The 18,537-nt window shown below is 42.3% G+C and overlaps 1 protein-coding gene across 1 annotated transcript in view; it reads right to left on the minus strand.

Moving 5' to 3' along the window:
• Positions 1-1,096: 1,096 nt before the first annotated feature.
• LOC123508434 (aminopeptidase N-like) overlaps positions 1,097-18,537 on the minus strand; it is a 20,673-nt gene continuing 3,232 nt past the window's right edge. The window contains exons 2-18 of the mRNA XM_045262173.1: positions 10,618-11,239; positions 9,086-9,430; positions 6,005-6,213; positions 5,445-5,600; positions 5,198-5,328; positions 4,915-5,092; positions 4,646-4,829; positions 4,228-4,384; positions 4,001-4,082; positions 3,729-3,912; positions 3,303-3,639; positions 2,940-3,082; positions 2,618-2,808; positions 2,251-2,421; positions 1,786-1,929; positions 1,449-1,521; positions 1,097-1,332 (exon numbers count right to left, since the gene is read on the minus strand). Of these exons, the coding sequence (XP_045118108.1) occupies positions 1,162-1,332; positions 1,449-1,521; positions 1,786-1,929; positions 2,251-2,421; positions 2,618-2,808; positions 2,940-3,082; positions 3,303-3,639; positions 3,729-3,912; positions 4,001-4,082; positions 4,228-4,384; positions 4,646-4,829; positions 4,915-5,092; positions 5,198-5,328; positions 5,445-5,600; positions 6,005-6,213; positions 9,086-9,430; positions 10,618-10,932 (3,171 nt within the window). The 5' untranslated portion in view covers positions 10,933-11,239 and the 3' untranslated portion in view covers positions 1,097-1,161. The remainder of the gene's footprint in view (positions 1,333-1,448; positions 1,522-1,785; positions 1,930-2,250; positions 2,422-2,617; positions 2,809-2,939; positions 3,083-3,302; positions 3,640-3,728; positions 3,913-4,000; positions 4,083-4,227; positions 4,385-4,645; positions 4,830-4,914; positions 5,093-5,197; positions 5,329-5,444; positions 5,601-6,004; positions 6,214-9,085; positions 9,431-10,617; positions 11,240-18,537) is intronic.

Here is an 18,537-nt window from a genome sequence, read left to right on the forward strand (position 1 = left end):
TGTTGAGTTGATGAGTTTTTGAACACTGAGACTAAAGGAGCAAATAGATCAGCTGATTTGGAGGGTGTCAAGACCACTTCCAGCAGCAGAGAATGAAAAGAGGAAAAGTGATGGGAATGAAAGGAGAAGATACGAAGGCAGAATGAATACATAGGAAGATAGGAAAAAAAAAAGGAAGATATACATACCTAAGTAAAAGAAAGAAAAAGAAAGGAACAGGTAAAGAAAAGGCAAGTCAAGTTAAATACAAAATATAGTTCCTGAAATAAGTGAAAATAAATTAATTAATAGAAAATGATATTGAATCGCTTCAGCCTTATATCAATAATGGCCACACGTTGATAGGATAGAGTGAATCCCGAGCGATCAAATGTTTACACGGCTAAATTATTAAAGTTTCCTGATTACTCTGCTCCACTGCAAAATAAATTATAGAAAAGGAAAGATACAGAATAACATATATGCAGGAAACTCATTCGAAGTAGAAGAAAAGTTTAGAACCCAAATAATATCTAACAATATTGTGTAATTACTTTATTATTATTATTATTATTATTATTATTATTATTATTATTATTATTATTATTACTGTTATTATTATCGTTGTCATTTTTTGTTGTGAATTATATATGAGTGAAATAAAGAAAATTCCTGATATGAAATAATATTCAACGTACCAGAACACACTATTTTTTTTTCTTTTTTTTTTTGGGGGGGAAAGGGAAAGAAATCTTATAGAAAACGAGAAACAAGATAAAAAAAAAAAAACAGAAAGAAAAGAAAGTTAGGAAGACATCATTAAACTTTGTAAAGAAGAGAGAGAAAAAAGAAAACGCAATGGACAGAGTGAGAAAGACGGAAAAGGTGCGATGAAAAAGTGTGCGAAGGAAAAAAATCTAAAAAAGAAAAAAAAGAAAAAAGGAAGAAAGAGTTAAGAGACAAAGGAAGGCGAGAGAAAGAAGTAAAAAGACAATAATGAATAAAGGAAGAAAGCAAAAAAAGAAAGAAAGAGAAAGAAGAAAGGAAAAAGAAGAGTCGATGAACGAGAAAAGAACGAAAAAAGTGAAAAACGAATGAATGGATGGACATAAGAGAGAGAGAGAGAGAGAGAGAGAGAGAGAGAGAGAGAGAGAGAGAGGGTGTTGGTAGTTAAGGGTGTTACTAGGCATTCCTGAGCTTCGTGGAGTACCCGTTAGCGTCCAGCCACTCTACAATCACGTCATAATTGGTGCGCATCCAGGCGATCTTGACCTTGGTGCGCTCGATGACTTGCTGCACCGCCCGGGACGCTGAGCCCAGGTCCTCCTTGTGCTCGCGATGGAACAACCGAAGCTGCGGAAGAGGAGAAAGGAAGACCGCTTGGAGTCTATCTCTAGTCGGGATGGGAGGTGTTCTCTCTCTCTCTCTCTCTCTCTCTCTCTCTCTCTCTCTCTCTCTCTCTCTCTCACCTCCTTCAGCTGCAAATGGGTGTTGAAGCTCCTAGTGGCGGACTTAATGAGGCGAGACTTAGCCTTGCCGTAGCTTGAAAGGAGAAGAAAGGTAACCATCAGTGTGTGTGTGTGTGTGTGTGTGTGTGTGTGTGTGTGTGTGTGTGTGTGTGTGTGTGTGTGTGTGTGTGTGTGTGTGTGTGTGTGTGTGTGTGTGTGTGTGTGTGTGTGTGTGTGTGTGTGTGTGTGTGTGTGTGTGTGTGTGTGTAAGTGTTTCGTCAATATACAAATAGACTGATATACAAGAATAAGATTGTAAAACACGAAGACGTAATTTATAATAGAAATTCAAACTCACAACTCGTAAATGTCATGCCAGCGATCCTGCAGGAACGACCAGGCCAGCGGCTGACCCACATCGTTGTTGGCCACCGTGCCGAAGACTCTGAAGGCGTCCTGCTTCCTGATGCCGCTATCTGAGCTGAACGCCATCTCCAGATACCTGAAGGAAGACATAGGGAAGAGGGTCAGCCTTCTCTAACCTCGATGCTCCAGGTCTGTTAGCAGATTCGTTCTTGAGTTTCGAAGTCAAATGAGAAAGGATGATAAATTCTAGTGTGTCATGAATTATATTTGTCCATAAAGTTATATTTCTTATATATTTTTATAAGATAAGGGACAAAAAAAAAATCAAAGAACAAGGTATGTTTATTTTCGCTGAATATTCCGTCAGCATAGAAACCAACGTGTTCCTTCCCATCAGTCCCCGGTACCACCTATAGCAGCAGTCAAGCGACACAGGAAGCAGAATCACTTCACGCACCTTGAAAGGATCCAGATATGTTTGGTGCAACCCATGGCAGAGAGGAGCCGGTTCTTCTCGGAGCCCACGTTGGAGGCGAGGTATTGCTCCCAGGCGAAGTTCCACTCCTTCTCTCCACCAGAGCCAATGGCGTGGCAGTACACGGTCGACTTGAGGTTTGGAGAGATGATGCTGCAGATATACGAGAGAGAGAGAGAGAGAGAGAGAGAGAGAGAGAGAGAGAGAGAGAGAGAGAGAGAGAGAGAGAGAGAGAGAGAGAGAGAGAGAGAGAGAGAGAGAGAGAGAGAGAGAAAATGTTAAATGCATCATATTTAGTACAAAAAGAAAAATAACTTACCACTTCTTACGAACGTCAGGAGTAACACACCTGTTGTTTGATGGATCAGCCATCCACGTGGCGTAGCTGGCGGCGGCGTTTTGCAGACAGTCTGGATGCTCCAACTGGCAGGCCCAAGACAGCGCCTTCTGCCTCTTGTACTGGTCCAGCAGAGGGTCATTGTCGCGGTCCTGGAAGCCTACTGAGTCGTACAGCGGCACTAGGATGTCCAGCAGGTAGTTCTGAAGAAGGATAGAGGAAGGTAAATCGTGGTTACAAGATAGGAAATCCTTTCCTGTCAAAATTATGTTGACGAGAGCACAATGTGTGGAAAGGAAAATATCATACAAAAAAAGCAAGAAAACTGTCTTGCCTTGAGAGCGCCATAACCTCCAGTGCGGGCAAACATCTCTTTCAGGTAAGCTAAGTTGTCAATGGCTGCAGCCCAGGGAACGAATTCTGTTTCTGCCCCTAAGTAGTTGTAAACCCCTAGAGCCGTGCCGTACGTCATCTGACCTGCACAATGGAAACAAGGGATCTGAAACTTGCGGTTTCAGGAAATAATGTATTGAAATAAATAGAAAAACATTAAAATAATTTCTAAAATGCTGTCCTTTACTAGAAATTTTCTCAATCACTTTAGTATGACATTGCTATGAAGGAACAATTATCTTTCATAATGTTGTGACTGTGGTGTGAAGACAGCTCAGCCATTGCCCTGAGGCGCGCCACCCACCAGCCTTGGCGAGATTCATGGCGTCGTCAATGATCTGTGCCCTGTTGACGGTGGCGATGGCGCGGTGGTCGGCGAGCAGCTGCTGGATGAGCAGGTTCCAGTTGTGGTCGTCGTAGTTGACCCTGTAGTAACCAGTCTGCTGCAGGTTGAAGATGACCCAGTGGTCCTTGGACGGCAGGGAGGTGACGGTGACCTGCGCCTCTGAGTCCTTCATCCACACCTTGGCCTGCGTCTGGCTGAAGTCAGGCCGGTCTTGGCCCGTGTACGTCAGCGGCACCCACCACTTGTAGTCGTGCATGTCGTCGGCGTTGTCGTCCTTGACCAGCAGGAACCGCTCCTGCCGAGGCAAGCGAGACAGTGAGGTGAGGTGGAGTTGCCGCTACGCCTGGAAGCCGCCGCCCCCCTGTGTGTTCGCTACACACTCACCTGCGAGACAGCGGCCGAGGTGCCGTCGGCGCTCCGCTCCACCTTGATGACGGGGTATCCCATCTGCAGCGTCCACGTGTCCATGATGGTCTTGACGGTGAGGTTGGCGGGCAGCGTGCCGGTCTCGTGCGCCGCCTCCGTCAGGTGCCGCCACAAGTCGTCCTGCTCGGCGTTGTCGTACTTGCTGAAAAAGAACGAGTGTTGTACAAGAATGTGGAAGACAGTGAAGCCGGTGGTGCAGAGCAGCGACAACAAGGCGACAAGACACTTACAAGGCATCTAAGTAGGTGCTGAGGCCGTGCCTGAAGGCCGACTCCGTCAGGAAGTGGTTCATCATACGGATGATGGAAGCTCCTGAAATTGAAATATGAAGAATCTAGCAAGCAATCAGTATGTAGTTATCTGACCAATCGTTTTCGTTTTAAGTATTGCATAAAGTCGAGTTGCTCACCACTCTGATTAATTGCCTAACCAAGTCCATGCCACGTCAGATACTTACCTTTGGCATATGAAATTCTGTCAAATATCTGGCTGATCTCGTCAGGATGACCCACGGGGATACTGATTGGGTGTGACGACTCCAGACTGTCCAATCCAAACACTATATGCAACTCGTTGAGCACGAACTGTTCCATCACCTGCCACGTCGGGGCCACCTGCACACAATTACACGCGGTGCGAGAGACACATGATGTTAAAATTTGACATCAATCTTATCTCTCTCTCTCTCTCTCTCTCTCTCTCTCTCTCTCTCTCTCTCTCTCTCTCTCTCTCTCTCTATCTATCTATCTATCTATCTATATATATATATATATATATATATATATATATATATATATATATATATATATATATATATATATATATATGAAAAATTTGAAAAATACTACTCAGGACCTCAAGTGATTGTAACTCACGTGATTCACCCCGATGTATTCGACATAAGAAGCGAAGCCTTCGTTAAGCCATAGGTCTGTCCACCAACGAGGCGTCACCAGATTACCAAACCACTGATGTGCCAGCTCGTGCGCCACCACCGCCGCCACGTACTGCTTGTTGGAGGCGGCGGACACTCGCGCGTCATAGAGCATCGCTGTCTCCCTAAGTATAGTGAGATACATGAAGATTAAAAGCATGGGTCTGTTAATTTCACACCCAGCCAATGACACACGTTATGACGTCTCACCTGTACGTGATGAGGCCCCAGTTTTCCATGGCACCGGCAGAGAAGTCTGGGATTGCAATCATGTCTTGTTTGGGCAGCGGGTAAGACTGGTTGAAGTAATCCTCGAAATACAGCAAGATGGGCGGTCCCACTTGCTGTGCGAATTCAGCCTGCCGGATAGCGGAGTTCCGCGCCCACACTGTCGGAGAACCGTCCTCAGCACCCCACGCGAGAGTAAAATTGTGCACACCTAAATGTTGTTTACATATGAGAGCGTCATTGCATATATTGAGTGTGTCCTCACCTCTGAAAAGTGTCTTGTTATTGGCGATGGTGGAGAGATTGGCAAAGTCTGACACAACAAAAGCCACAAGGTAGGTGGACATGGGAACAGTGGTGTCATAGTGGTCCCACACCCAGCCTTTCTGGTTCACCCTGCCAGTAAAAAAAAAAAGTAATACTCTGAAAATCCATACAAAAACATTCAGTAAGATATAACATACGCAATATTTTTAACCACAGTGTCAACAAATACAACAATGAACACCAACATGGGAATAGTTTCAATGATGGGCATGTTGGAAATGGTAGTCATGTTCATCTGGCGGCCGAGGTACACCTCGAAAGTGGCCTTAAGAGCCGGCTCGTCAAAACACGGGAAGGCTCGCCGCGCGTCCGTCGCTTGGAACTGTGTCACGCCCATCGCCCTGGGGAAGGAGGATGATCAGCAGACTCGGCCTGCACCGCGCTGAGGGGCACTCTGGCCCACTAACTTTCCTAATCACAGAGACATGCAAGACGCTGCTGCCACCTGTAACTCGGATGAGAAGTGACTACACTTACCATTAGCTAATGATAATTGTCATTCTTTTGCCATTCACATTCTAATTAGATGCATCTTTCATCTGATTAAATTTCACATGCCTCATCACCATCATTGATGACTATACTCCTCACTCTCTTCAAATATTTATAGAAACTATCAAATCACTGAAAATAAATTACACAAAGCTAAATATTATTGCAGTTTTTGGTTATTGAGAATCGAGAATGTGTGGCTACATTGCTGAACAGGCCAGTCACCGATCCACTCCGGCCCGTCCACACTCACTTCTCTGTGCCGTCAGCGTCCCTGTAGGTGGACCTGTAGAAGCCGTGTAGCTGGTCGTTCAGGTGTCCTTCGAATCCCATTGAGAGGACGTACTTTCCTCCCTCGACCAGCGGCTCCTCCAGGTGCGCCATGTAAAACTGCCTCTCGTGGTCGTACTCGTGTTTTCTAATTTTAAGTCCTGGGCCGTCCAGATCCCCAGGCGTGGTAACCTAAGGTAGGTTATTATGTTGATTTTCCCTGGAATGTTTATTCCTTCCGTGTCAGAGACCCATCTCTTTGTGCTGAATGCATAACAGAGGTGTTAGTGTCTGGCATGGAGGCGTACATTCCTCATTCTTTTTCTCAACCTAAACCTTCTAAACCTTGGTTTAACTTAGCCTGTTCTCGTGCTATACATGATAGAGAGGTTGCCCACAAAAGGTACTTGAGCTTTCCATCTCCTGAATCTCATGTACTTTATATCTCTGCCTGGAATCATGCCAAGTCTGTTCTTCAACTTGCCAAACACTCTTTCATAAATAGGAAATGTCAAAATCTTTCAAACTCAAACTCTCCTCGTGACTTCTGGCATCTAGCCAAAAACATCTCAAATAACTTCACTTCTTCATCTTTCCCTCCTTTATTTCATCCTGATGGCACCACTGCCATCTCTTCTGTCTCTAAAGCTGAACTCTTTTCTCAAACCTTTGCTCACAACTCCACCTTGGACGATTCTGGGCTTGTCCTCCCTCTCCTCCTCCCTCTGACTATTTCATGTCTACAATCAAAATTCTTCGTAATGATGTTTTCCATGCCCTTGCTGGCCTAAACCCTCGGAAGGCTTATGGACCTGATGGGGTCCCTCCTATTGTTCTCAAAAACTGTGCTTCTGTGCTTGCACCTTGCCTGGCCAAACTCTTCCAACTTTGTCTATCGACTTCTACCTTTCCTTCCTGCTGGAAGTTCGCCTACATTCAGCCTGTTCCTAAAAGGGTGACCGTTCTAACCCCTCAAACTACCGTCCTATAGCTTTAATCTCTTGCTTGTCTAAAGTTTTGAATCTATCCTGAATAGGAAGATTCTCAAACATCTGTCACTTCACAATCTTCTGTCTGATCGCCAGTATGGCTTCCGTCAAGGTCGCTCTACTGGTGATCTTCTGGCTTTCCTTACTGAGTCTTGGTCATCCTCTTTTAGAGATTTCGGTGAAACTTTTGCTGTTGCGTTAGACATATCAAAAGCTTTTGATAGAGTCTGGCATAAAGCTTTGATTTCAAAACTGCCCTCCTACGGCTTCTATCCTTCTCTCTGCAACTTTATCTCAAGTTTCCTTTCCGACCGCTCTATTGCTGCTGTGGTAGACGGCTACTGTTCTTCTCCTAAACCTATTAATAGTGGTGTTCCTCAGGGTTCTGTCCTGTCACCCACTCTCTTTCTATTATTCATTAATGACCTTCTTAACCAAACTTCTTGCCCTATCCACTCCTACGCTGATGATACCACCCTACATCTTTCCACGTTCTTTCAGAGACGTCCAACCCTTCAGGAAATCAACAGATCACGCGGGGACGCCACGGAACGCCTGACTTCCGATCTTTCTAAGATTTCCGATTGGGGCAGAGAAAATCTAGTAGTTTTCAATGCCTCAAAACTCAATTCCTCCATCTATCAACTCGACACAACCTTCCAGACAACTATCCCCTCTTCTTCAATGACACTCAACTGTCTCCCTCTTCCACAATGAATATCCTCGGTCTGTCCTTTGCTCATAATCTTAACTGGAAACTTCACATCTCATCTCTTGCTAAAACAGCTTCTATGAAGTTAGGTGTTCTGAGGCGTCTCCGACAGTTTTTCTCGCCCCTCCAACTGCTTACTCTGTATAAGGGCCTTATCCGTCCCTGTATGGAGTACTCTTCGCATGTTTGGGGGGGTTCCAGTCACACAGCTTTGCTTGATAGGGTGGAATCGAAAGCTCTTCGTCTCATCAACTCCTCTCCTATGACTAACTGTCTTCAGTCTCTTTCTCACCGCCGAAATGTAGCATCCCTTTCTATATTTTATCGCTATTTTTATGGTAACTATTCTACTGATCTTGCTAACTGCATGCCTGCCCTCCTCCTGCGGCCACGCTGCACAAGGCTTTTTTCTTCCTCTCATCCCTATTCTGTCCAACTCTCTAATGCAAGAGTTAACCAGTACTCTCAATCATTCATCCCTCTCACTGGTAAACTCTGGAATTCCCTCCTGCATCTGTATTTCCAACTTGTCTTCTTTTAAGAGGGAGGTATCGAGGCATTTGCTCCCCTAATTCTGGCTGACGGTTTTGGCACTTTTTGTAATCTTTGGAGAGCCAGCGCTCAAGTGGGCCTTTTTTTTAACTTTCTTTTTTTTTCCCTGGCTGGCCCTCTTCCCTACGTAAAAAAAAAAAAAAAAAAAAAAAAAAAAATATATATATATATATATATATATATATATATATATATATATATATATATATATATATATATATATATATATATATATATATGAACCAAAAAAAAGGAATATTGCATGAATAATAAAAGGACACATTTTTAAATTTCCACTCTTCTCTTTCAGACGAGACTAGTAGTAACACCGCGTACCTCATTTATCTGCATTACATCATTAACGCTTTATTTTTTCATCCAATCTAACCTGACGCAACTAACTACCCCGTACACACAAATCCCTACGTAAAAAAAAAAAAAAAAAAAAAAAAAAAAGAAAATCACATAGAACATTCTGAAAAAAAATATATATGGTAAATAACTAAATACGAGATTTTTAAATACACATAGAGCAAAGCCACAGTAACTTAGTAAAGTACCCCCAAAAGTACCCCCTTCAGCCCATAAATTCCCGTGAAAAGCCCACATGGTATAAACAAACAAAAATAAAAAAAATGATAATGAAAACTAATATTATCTTAGAAACATAGTTACATCTCCCAGAAAAAAAATAAATAAACAAGCAAGAAAATTAAGAAATATACATGAAAAAAAATACAGAAACCTCGCAATTAACCCTGAACCATGACATCACTTTCCAGGAAGCAGCAAAATGTAGGTAACATCTCACCCTGATGGTGTCATTGTGAGTGATGATGTCGGCGATGTGCAGCGTGATATTAACAGTGGCCTCCAGCACCTCCATCTCCACCTCCATGTAGCCCAGGATGCTCAGGTTCCCGTTGATGAGCGGCTGCAGCTTCACCAGGTAGTGCAAGGGCCGGAGCGTTCGAGGGAGACGTACATCCGGTTCTTCCTCAAAGGGTACAAAGGTGCTGAAAAGACTCGGGATGCTGATGAGGGTGGAGGATGGAAAAGTAGTAGATGTGGTAGTGGCGGCTCCCCTGCTCCCCCCAAACCTCCGGGCGGTGCAGTTGAGGCGCCTCCTAGTGTTGGGTGTTCTGCGCACGTTGCTCTGCAGGAGAAGGAAATGAAGTGTAGAGCGTATTGTTTCAGTGTTTCGGCGTCTTATATTGTACTTTTAACAGACTCTAGTGGTAAATGACGGGGCTTCCAAGAGTGATTTCATGATTCTAATGGTATTTTAACAAGGATTCTGTATCATTAATGGGATACATACCCACAAAAAAGTGACTTATTTGTAAAGTATGTATGGTCTTTAACCCCTTCAGTACTGGGACACATTTTCATCGCGAGTTTTTGGGTACGATTAGACAGTTTTGTTTCCATTATGAAGGGTCTATGGAGGGTTGAAGATTAAAGGGCAGAGTCTTTACTATTTCAATCCCCCACACAATTTTCTGAAGCTGTATAGAATTATCAAATAGTAAACGGAATGAATTTGGAAATGCGTCATGGTTCTGAAGAGGTTAAAAACTGTACTCTATGGGAACAAAAGCGACTCTCGATCACACACACACACACACACACACACATACAGACCGCCTGTCACTTGAATACCTTTTAAGAATGCGATATGTGCATAGTTCCAAATCTCCATGGCTTGAAGAAAGGAAGGGAAAAAAATAGTCGGTAAGGAAAGGCATTGAGAGAACTCGAAGAAAAAAAAGAAATACTTAAGAAGGAGAAAGACTGTTCGTAATTCAGGAAGCATAAACGAGAGAGAAAGTAGGAAAGAACGAAAGACAAATCGCCTCCCGGAAAGAAGAAAGAATAAGAAGAGCTTACGAAGGAGACACGCAAGAAGGCTGGAGGGAAAGCGAGAAGAATAAAAGAAACGAAGAGAGGGTGCAAATAAAGGAGAAAGAGGTCGAAAGTCACGAAAAGAAAGAGAAACAAGAGAAGGAGGAGGTGGAAGAAGAGAAAGAGGAGAAGGAGGAGGAGGAAAAGGAGGAGGAGGAGGAGGAGAGGAGAAAGAGGAGGAGGAGAGAAGAAAGAGGAGGAGGAGGAGAAAGAGAAGGATGAAGAGGAGGAGGAGAAGGAGGTGAAGAAGGAGGAGAAGAATAAGAACAAGAACAAGAATAAGAACAAGAAGAAAAGGAAAAGAAGAGAGAAGAAAGAAGAAAAAAACTACAAAACAAAATAAATGAGATACAAACAACACATACAAACAATAAACACTCTCCCTCTCTCTCTCTCTCTCTCTCTCTCTCTCTCTCTCTCTCTCTCTCTCTCTCTCACCTGGACACGCGGCACCAGCACAGCCTCTTCCTGCATCTGTTTCTCGTGCGGAGCGTAGTAGTAAACAAGCAGCCCAGTCGCCACCAGGCCACTCACGAACATCACTCCCAGAAGCACGCCCACGCCACGCCCCACGAAGCACCCTTTGTTCTTGGTGCAGGAGGGGGGCGTGCTGTGGTGGTGGTGGTGGTGGTTGCTCCCCTCCATAGTAAGAAGATCCCCACCACCTTCTCCTCCTCCTCCTCCTCCTCCTCCTCCTCCTCCTCCTCCTCCTCCTCCTTCTTCTGGTGCTGCTCCGAGCTTCGACTTCTTCATGCAAATAGTTCCACTTTTACTGGCCTATGTTTCCCGTTTTCTTCGTTTACTTTCTCTCGTTTTCTTTCTTTTTTTTTCAGTTCGTGTGTGTTTGTGTTAATTCCCTTCCTCTCTCTCTCTCTCTCTCTCTCTCTCTCTCTCTCTCTCTCTCTCTGACTTTTCTCCTTTGTGTGGTGTTTTCCTGCTGCTTCCCTCGTTCCTTCGCTTCTTCCTTCTTCTTTCTTTGGCTTTTCTTATTTCATTCCTTCTTCATGCATCTTCTTCAGCAGGGATCAATCCTGCCTCGTAGTGAAGGCTTGGGATCATGCTGAAAGAGAGAGAGAGAGAGAGAGAGAGAGAGAGAGAGAGAGAGAGAGAGAGAGAGAGAGAGAGAGAGAGAGAGAGAGAGATGGGGTAAACTTTTGGAATTATCTGAGAGTAGAATTACTTGTACATAAAAGCCAAATTCTGAGGTCAGTGCTAAAGCTGATAAGAAGTTAAATAAAAACTTTTAGTGCTTTGACCTTTTTATACAGCTCTCCTCTCTCTCTCTCTCTCTCTCTCTCTCTCTCTCTCTCTCTCTCTCTCTCTCTCTCTCTATTTTAACACACACATATAATCTTACACTATCCACATTTTCCAAACTCAAAAATCCTCTTTTTTTATCCTATTCAATTATCTTTTTTTTCATTTTACCAAGTTAAGAACAAAAACCAGCAAAATCAAACGACATTATCGGCAGAAGCGGTGCACTCACATAGAATTAAACGGATTCTAATAGCATAGGTTAAAGAGGTCATTGCTTTTATTACTTTCCCTTTCCTCAATTTCCCCTGTCCTTTCGTCCACCACCGCCAGGGAACTACCAATTTCTCTGATGGGAGAGGAAGACGAGCAAGGCCACCCAATCATTCATTATGTTTGCCGGAGCGATGGAAGGGAGGGAGGGAGAGAGGGAAGGAGCGAAGGATGGGTACCAAAGGATAGGAGAGGCACAGGAGGGAGGGAGGGAGGGAACAAGAGACAGGGAGGAAGGAAGGCGGAAGAGTGATGGAGTTGATGGAGGAAGGGAAAGAAGAGGAGAAGATGAGAATAATAGTAGTAAGGAAGAAGTTATTTCATGGACAGAAGATTGATTAAGGGAGAAATGACAGAAATGGTGTTTGGAAGAAGGAAGACACCAGGAAGTGTTAGAGTTATTGGTGTGTGTGTGTGTGTGTGTGTGTGTGTGTGAGAGAGAGAGAGAGAGAGAGAGAGAGAGAGAGAGAGAGAGAGAGAGAGAGAGGAGCCTGACGCGTTCGGGAAGCCATCACGCCCGTTATTAAAGTTTTGACTCTCATTCTGCACGTGTGTGTGTGTGTGTGTGTGTGTGTGTGTGTGTGTGTGTGTGTGTGTGTGTGTGTGTGCAGGACCCACCCTTCCCTTCATCCTGGCAGATTGACGTCAGAGAATCCTGGGTCAACTATTTTCACCATCATTATTATTATTATTATTATTATTATTATTATTATTATTATTATTATTATTATTATCATTATTATTATTATCTATACCAGTTATTATTATTATCATTATTATTTTTATTATTATCAGTACTATTATTATAATTATTATCATTATTGTTATTGCTCTTGTTATTATTACTATTATTATCATTATTATTATTATTATTATTATTATTATTATTATTATTATTATTATTATTATTATTACTATTATTATTATTGTTAATATCATTATCATCATCATCATCATCATCATCACCATCATCATCATCATCAGAATTACACAAAAAATATCTTGAATTTCCGTCCTCATTGATTAACTTCTTACGCGTACCCACAGTCACACACACACACACACACACACACACACACACACACACACACACACACACACACACACACATGATGGACGACAAACACACATGTGGTCGTTTTTACATGTAAGGCAATTCTGTTGTGATCATAGGGGAGCAGACAAGCGCGAAACTAGGTCAGTGTTCTCTCTCTCTCTCTCTCTCTCTCTCTCTCTCTCTCTCTCTCTCTCTCTCTCTCTGATAAACGCAATTTGCTAGAAAATCAAAGATTATAAAACCATGCATGCAACAACAACAGTAACAACAACAAGGACAAACAAGGACAAACAAAGACGAACAAGGACAAAGAACCCCCATGCCAACAACAACCATCACTCTAATCTCCAATCCAGTTCTAACCAATTTTGGGGAAACCAGAACGGGACACGGCCGGCCAAACCCTCCCCTCGCCATAAAACTGATACAAAAAGCGGCGTACCATTCACAACTAACGCGGGAGAGGAGGAGCGCTGGCCAGAATAACAACAACCTACACCACAACATTCACCCTGATGATCCATGTCCCCCTGTTAAAAATAAATAAAAGGAAAAAAATATACTGCTCTACTGCTCCACCACCGCGATTGTTTTATGAAGGCATCTGAGGCGATTATCCAGGTTCTCAAGGCTGTTTCTCCTCTTATTCATGTGGAGAACTTGTTGGCACCTTTAGAAACTCGTGTCACTTCAATTAGAGCCTTCTAAAATGTTTTCTTCCTCTCCTACTGACTGTTTTCGAAAGCCATTGGCAATTAAACATGTTCTCAAGACTGTTTTTCTTCTTATCACTGTACAGAACTTGTTGGCTTATCACTACTTAGAGAAACACGTCCTTAAAAACCCGTGTCAATTAAACTAGAGCCTTTTAAAACGCTTTACTCACTTTTCTACCGACTGCCTTCGAAAGCTATTGGTAATTAGACATGTTCTCAAGACTGTTTTTTCCTCTTATCAGTGTAGAGAACTTGTTGGCTTATCACTACATATAGAGAAAAACGTCCTTACAAACCTGTGTCACTCTCATTCCCTCTCTTGCCGACTGTTTTCGAATGCCATTAATGAATATTCCGATTCTCAAGACTATTTTTCCTCTTATCAAAGTAGAGAACTTGTTAGCTAATCACTACGGAAACTAGAGGAAAAAAAACATCCTTAGAAACTCGTGTCACTTCAACTAGAACCTTTTGAAACGGTGTACTCCCTCTCCTACCGCCTGTTTATAAAAGCCAATAGTAATTAGACATGTTTTCCAGACCATTTCTCTTCTTTTTTTGATGTAGAGAACTTGTTGGCCTGTCCCTAAACGAAACCGAAAGAAAATCTCATTTTTAAAAACCCGTGTCACTTCAAATAGTCTTTTTAAATCACTTCACTCTTTCTTTCCCAGCGACTGTTTTCTAAAGCCACAGAGATTAATGACCATCCGTGTTATCGAGACTATTCCTCGTCTTATTAATGCAGAAATCTTGCTAATCTGTCACTGGAACGACGAAAACACCCTTAAAAGCCTGTGTAACTCCAACAAGAGTTCTTTGGAAGTAGTCAAGACACGGGCAGAAGTGTTTCAAAATATGGTCTTATGTCACATCCATTCCACATGCCTAGCCTCGCTGGCTTGACCGAGAAACAAATGGTACTGGCTCGCTGCTCCGCGCTGATGCCTGGTGGGTCCAAACAAATACATAATTCCCTCAGGCCAGATGTCCGCTGTACGTTATCAGCCTTGTGTGTGTGTGTGTGTGTGTGTGTGTGTGTGTGTGTGTGTGTGTGTGTGTGTGTGTGTGTGTGTGTGTGTGTGTGTGTGTGAGAGAGAGAGAGAGAGAGAGAGAGAGAGAGAGAGAGAGAGAGAGAGAGAGCAATTTACAGGTACACGTGAAGGAATGGAGGAGTAAGAAACGGGAGGAATACTTAAATAGAGAGAGAGAGAGAGAGAGAGAGAGAGAGAGAGAGAGAGAGAGAGAGAGAGAGAGAGAGAGAGAGAGAGAAGAAAGGGAAATGAGACAGAGAAAAAAAAACATACGCAGAGACAGACAGATAAAGACAGAGAAATTTACTTCACACGATCTACGACTCAATTGTGCTAAATGACGATAATATTCTTGCTTATTGAATTCAGAGAGAGAGAGAGAGAGAGAGAGAGAGAGAGAGCCCTTCCCTCCCTCGACTTCTCTCACCTAACGCTTCACGAACACACATGAGTCTTAAACTTTTCCTCCTTGCTGAGAAATCCCTGAAGTTCACAAGGACATTCACGGGAAGGACAGGTTTACTTAGCGTGGATTTTGAAGACGTGGTTCGCAAAGGAGTGAGAATGGCCAGGAAAGAAAGAGAAGGAGGAGAACGAGAGAGAGAGAGAGAGAGAGAGAGAGAGAGAGAGAGAGAGAGAGAGAGAGAGAGAGAGAGAGAGAGAGAGAGACGGTTCCCAGATTCACTTCCTAGCAGACCCAAACGCTCCCTAAACAACACCTCATAATGCAGCGAGAGGACACAAAGACAGAGGGAATGACAGTGGCAGCCAAACAGGAAAGGGAGCGAGAGAGCAAACCGTCGTCCTGGAAAACTCAGGAATTATAGACTCACTTCCTCGTAATCTGGAACGCTCCTGGAACACTGTACTGGAATTCTATCTGGCGTCATCGGTTTCAAGTTAGTAGTGTATGCGTTCGTGGATGAGTCACCGCCAGCGCCCCTCGGAATGATGAATGAACTGTCAATTATTGAATCTGGAAGCCGGAAAACTAGCTATGGTGCGCTGGGAGGGACTACTGGTGCGCTCACGGAGGGGAGAGGGAGAGCAGTGTGTCCGGTGGAAGTGGAAGGACAGCATGTACGAGGGGAAAGAGAGGGAGAGCGTATACTGTGAAAGAGGGAAGAGAGCAGCACGGTTAACGAAGGGAAGGAGGTAAAGGGTGAGAGAAGGACACGAAATCAGCATTATAAGAAGCAGGACATGAAAGAACAGAGTCGTATACCATGAAAGAGGAGAGAGAGAAGCAAACTTAACGATGGAAAGGGTACATAATGATAGGACACAAAATAATCAATATAACAAACAGGAAAGACAAGAAAAAGAAGTACGTGATGTGAAAGATGAGGGAATGGAAGAGCAAGGTTAATGAAGGAAGGAGAGAAAAAGGGATAAGAAAATTAAACATATTAGAATTATTAGAAACAGGAAAAAGGAGAGTGAAGGACAACAGCGTAGGTTATGAAACAGCGAGAAGAGAAGCAAGAATAATGAAGAAAGGCGAGGAAAATGGGTAAGAGAAGACCACATCATTAATACGAAAGGAAAAGCGTCATGATCTTAGTAACACGACATAAAAAGGGTGAAAGAGACAAGAAGTATAAATAGAAACAGCAGGATGGAGAAAGCGAACAGTAAAAGAAAAAAGAAGTGATAAAATGACAGGACAAAGAAAGAAAACAGGGAAAATAAATACAAAAAAATAATAACACGATAAGAAAAATGGAAAGATAAGAACCAAAAGGATAGAAAAAAATTGAAAAAAAAAGGACAAAACATGAAGCACATTATCTTAAACAATAAAACAAGAACAGGAAGATGAAAAAGAAAAACTCAAAACACATGGGGAAAAAAAATCAACAGAAAAAAAAAGTAAAACAAGACACAGACAGACAAAATGATCCTAGTAACGCCACGAAGGAAGGAGCAGGGAGAGCCGAGCGATTTTGTGGGTAAAGAAGGAAGGATCAAGATGTGAGCAGAGTGAAGGGTTGTGGTAGGGATATAGTGTGTCAGGGGCGAGGAAATGAGGAAGAAAACACAGACATAAATCCCAGGTGAAGGCCGGAGCTGAAACACGAAGATGCAGGGTGAAGGAACGAAAGGAAAATAAACGAGATAAACTCATTCAGTGCAGGCTACAAAGGAAAGGTAAATGAAAATAACGTCAATAGAGGATGAGGGGAACTGACATACCCGCAAATATTTTACTCATATATGAAGTCTGTATGAAGATTTATCACAAAAGGATGATTTCATGATGAGCAATATACATTCTTCTAAAGCTTATGTAGATGTAGAATGGATACTCAGTTTATAAAATATCCAAAGGGGGTTGAAAAGACAGATGATATCCTGCAGGTCCAATTAAATACAGGATGAGGATATGAAAAAAAAGAAAGAAAAGCAAAATGAGATAAGAATAAAAATAATCTAATTCAAGAGAAGAAAAAAGAGGAGATGAAAAGTAATTTTTTTATGTCTAGAGTAATGAAAAACAATAAGGAAGAAATTTATAGATGAAAAAAAATTTATAGATAAAAGAAATAAGACGAAGTAAAATAATTCAATCCAAGTTAGAAAAGAAAATAAAATGAAAATATCGTAAACACAGGATGAGAACAAGGAAAAAAGTCGAATGAGATAAAAAAAAATAATTCAAATCGAGAGGAAGGAAAGGATAAATAAAAAAAAAAAACCTAAGGAAGAAAGAAAGACACAAGAAAATTATAGACAAAAGCGAAAGGTGAACCACGAAGATGCAAGGTGAAGACAAGAGAAATAAATAAATAAAGCAAATAACACAATTAATTCAATGCAAATCAGAAAGGAGAGGAGAATAAAAATAACGTTGTATCTGTAGAGTAACACGGAAAAAAAAAAAGGACAAGAAGAAGGAGAGAATAGAAGAAAACAACACTATCTAAGCCATTCGCACTAAGGAAACAACACTATCTAAGTCATTCGCACTAAGAAAACAACACTATCCAAGCCATTCGCACTAAGGAAACAACACTTATCCAAGCCATTCGCACTAAGGAAACAACACTATCCAAGCCATTCGCACTAAGGAAACGAAAATGACAATAAATAAGAACAAAATCAACAAAAAAGAAAGAAAAATACACAAATAAACGGAGGAAAAAAACAACAATCGAAGTCAGAAGGCAGGGAAAGGAAATAAATAAGAATAAAATAAAGAATAAATGAAAAATAGAAAAAAAATGAGAAAGAAAATAACAAAATGCAATATAAATCACATGAGAGAAAGAGAGAGAGAGAGAGAGAGAGAGAGAGAGAGAGAGAGAGAGAGAGAGAGAGAGAGTGTGTGTGTGTACAGAAGACGAGTCGAACAATACAAAAAGGGGAACGGACACAAGACAAGTAGAACAATAAACAACAGGAAAGAACAGAGATAAAAAAAAAACACAGTAATGAAAGGAAAGGGAATGAATAACAAACGTATAGAAGAGAAAAAAAATAATTAGAAGAGAATATAAAGAGAAGAAAAGGAAAATAAAAAGGCAAGTTAGAAAAAGAACAAAAAGTAAAGAAAAAATGAACAGAGAGAGAGAGAGAGAGAGAGAGAGAGAAGCGTAACCAACGTAATATCATCGACAAGAAAAGAAGGAGAGGAGGATAAAAGGAGGAGGAGAGGAGGGGAAGGGAAATAGTGAGTATATGGCGGTAGGATCAGCAGCGGGGGTCAGTTGTTTTTGTGATAGGAGCTCAAGTCCCGCGCCTCTTCTCACACAGCAGGGAAAGAGGCAATACCACTGACCTGCTACATAAAGGCTGAAGGCGAAGAGGGATTTCCTGGCGAGGCAGAGACAAGGAAGACAAATACGAGAGGGGAAAGACGCGGAGGAATATGCGAGAGAGAGAGAGAGAGAGAGAGAGAGAGAGAGAGAGAGAGAGAGAGAGAGAGAGAGAGAGAGACGGGGGCGTAAGACAGTGGATTGAGGGCAGACAGACAAACAGAGACAGATGCAACAAGCAGACATACAAACAGACAGGTTGA

This window comes from Portunus trituberculatus, chromosome 24 (assembly GCF_017591435.1).
Source record: "Portunus trituberculatus isolate SZX2019 chromosome 24, ASM1759143v1, whole genome shotgun sequence".
In the NCBI taxonomy this organism is placed as follows: Eukaryota; Metazoa; Arthropoda; class Malacostraca; order Decapoda; family Portunidae; genus Portunus; species Portunus trituberculatus.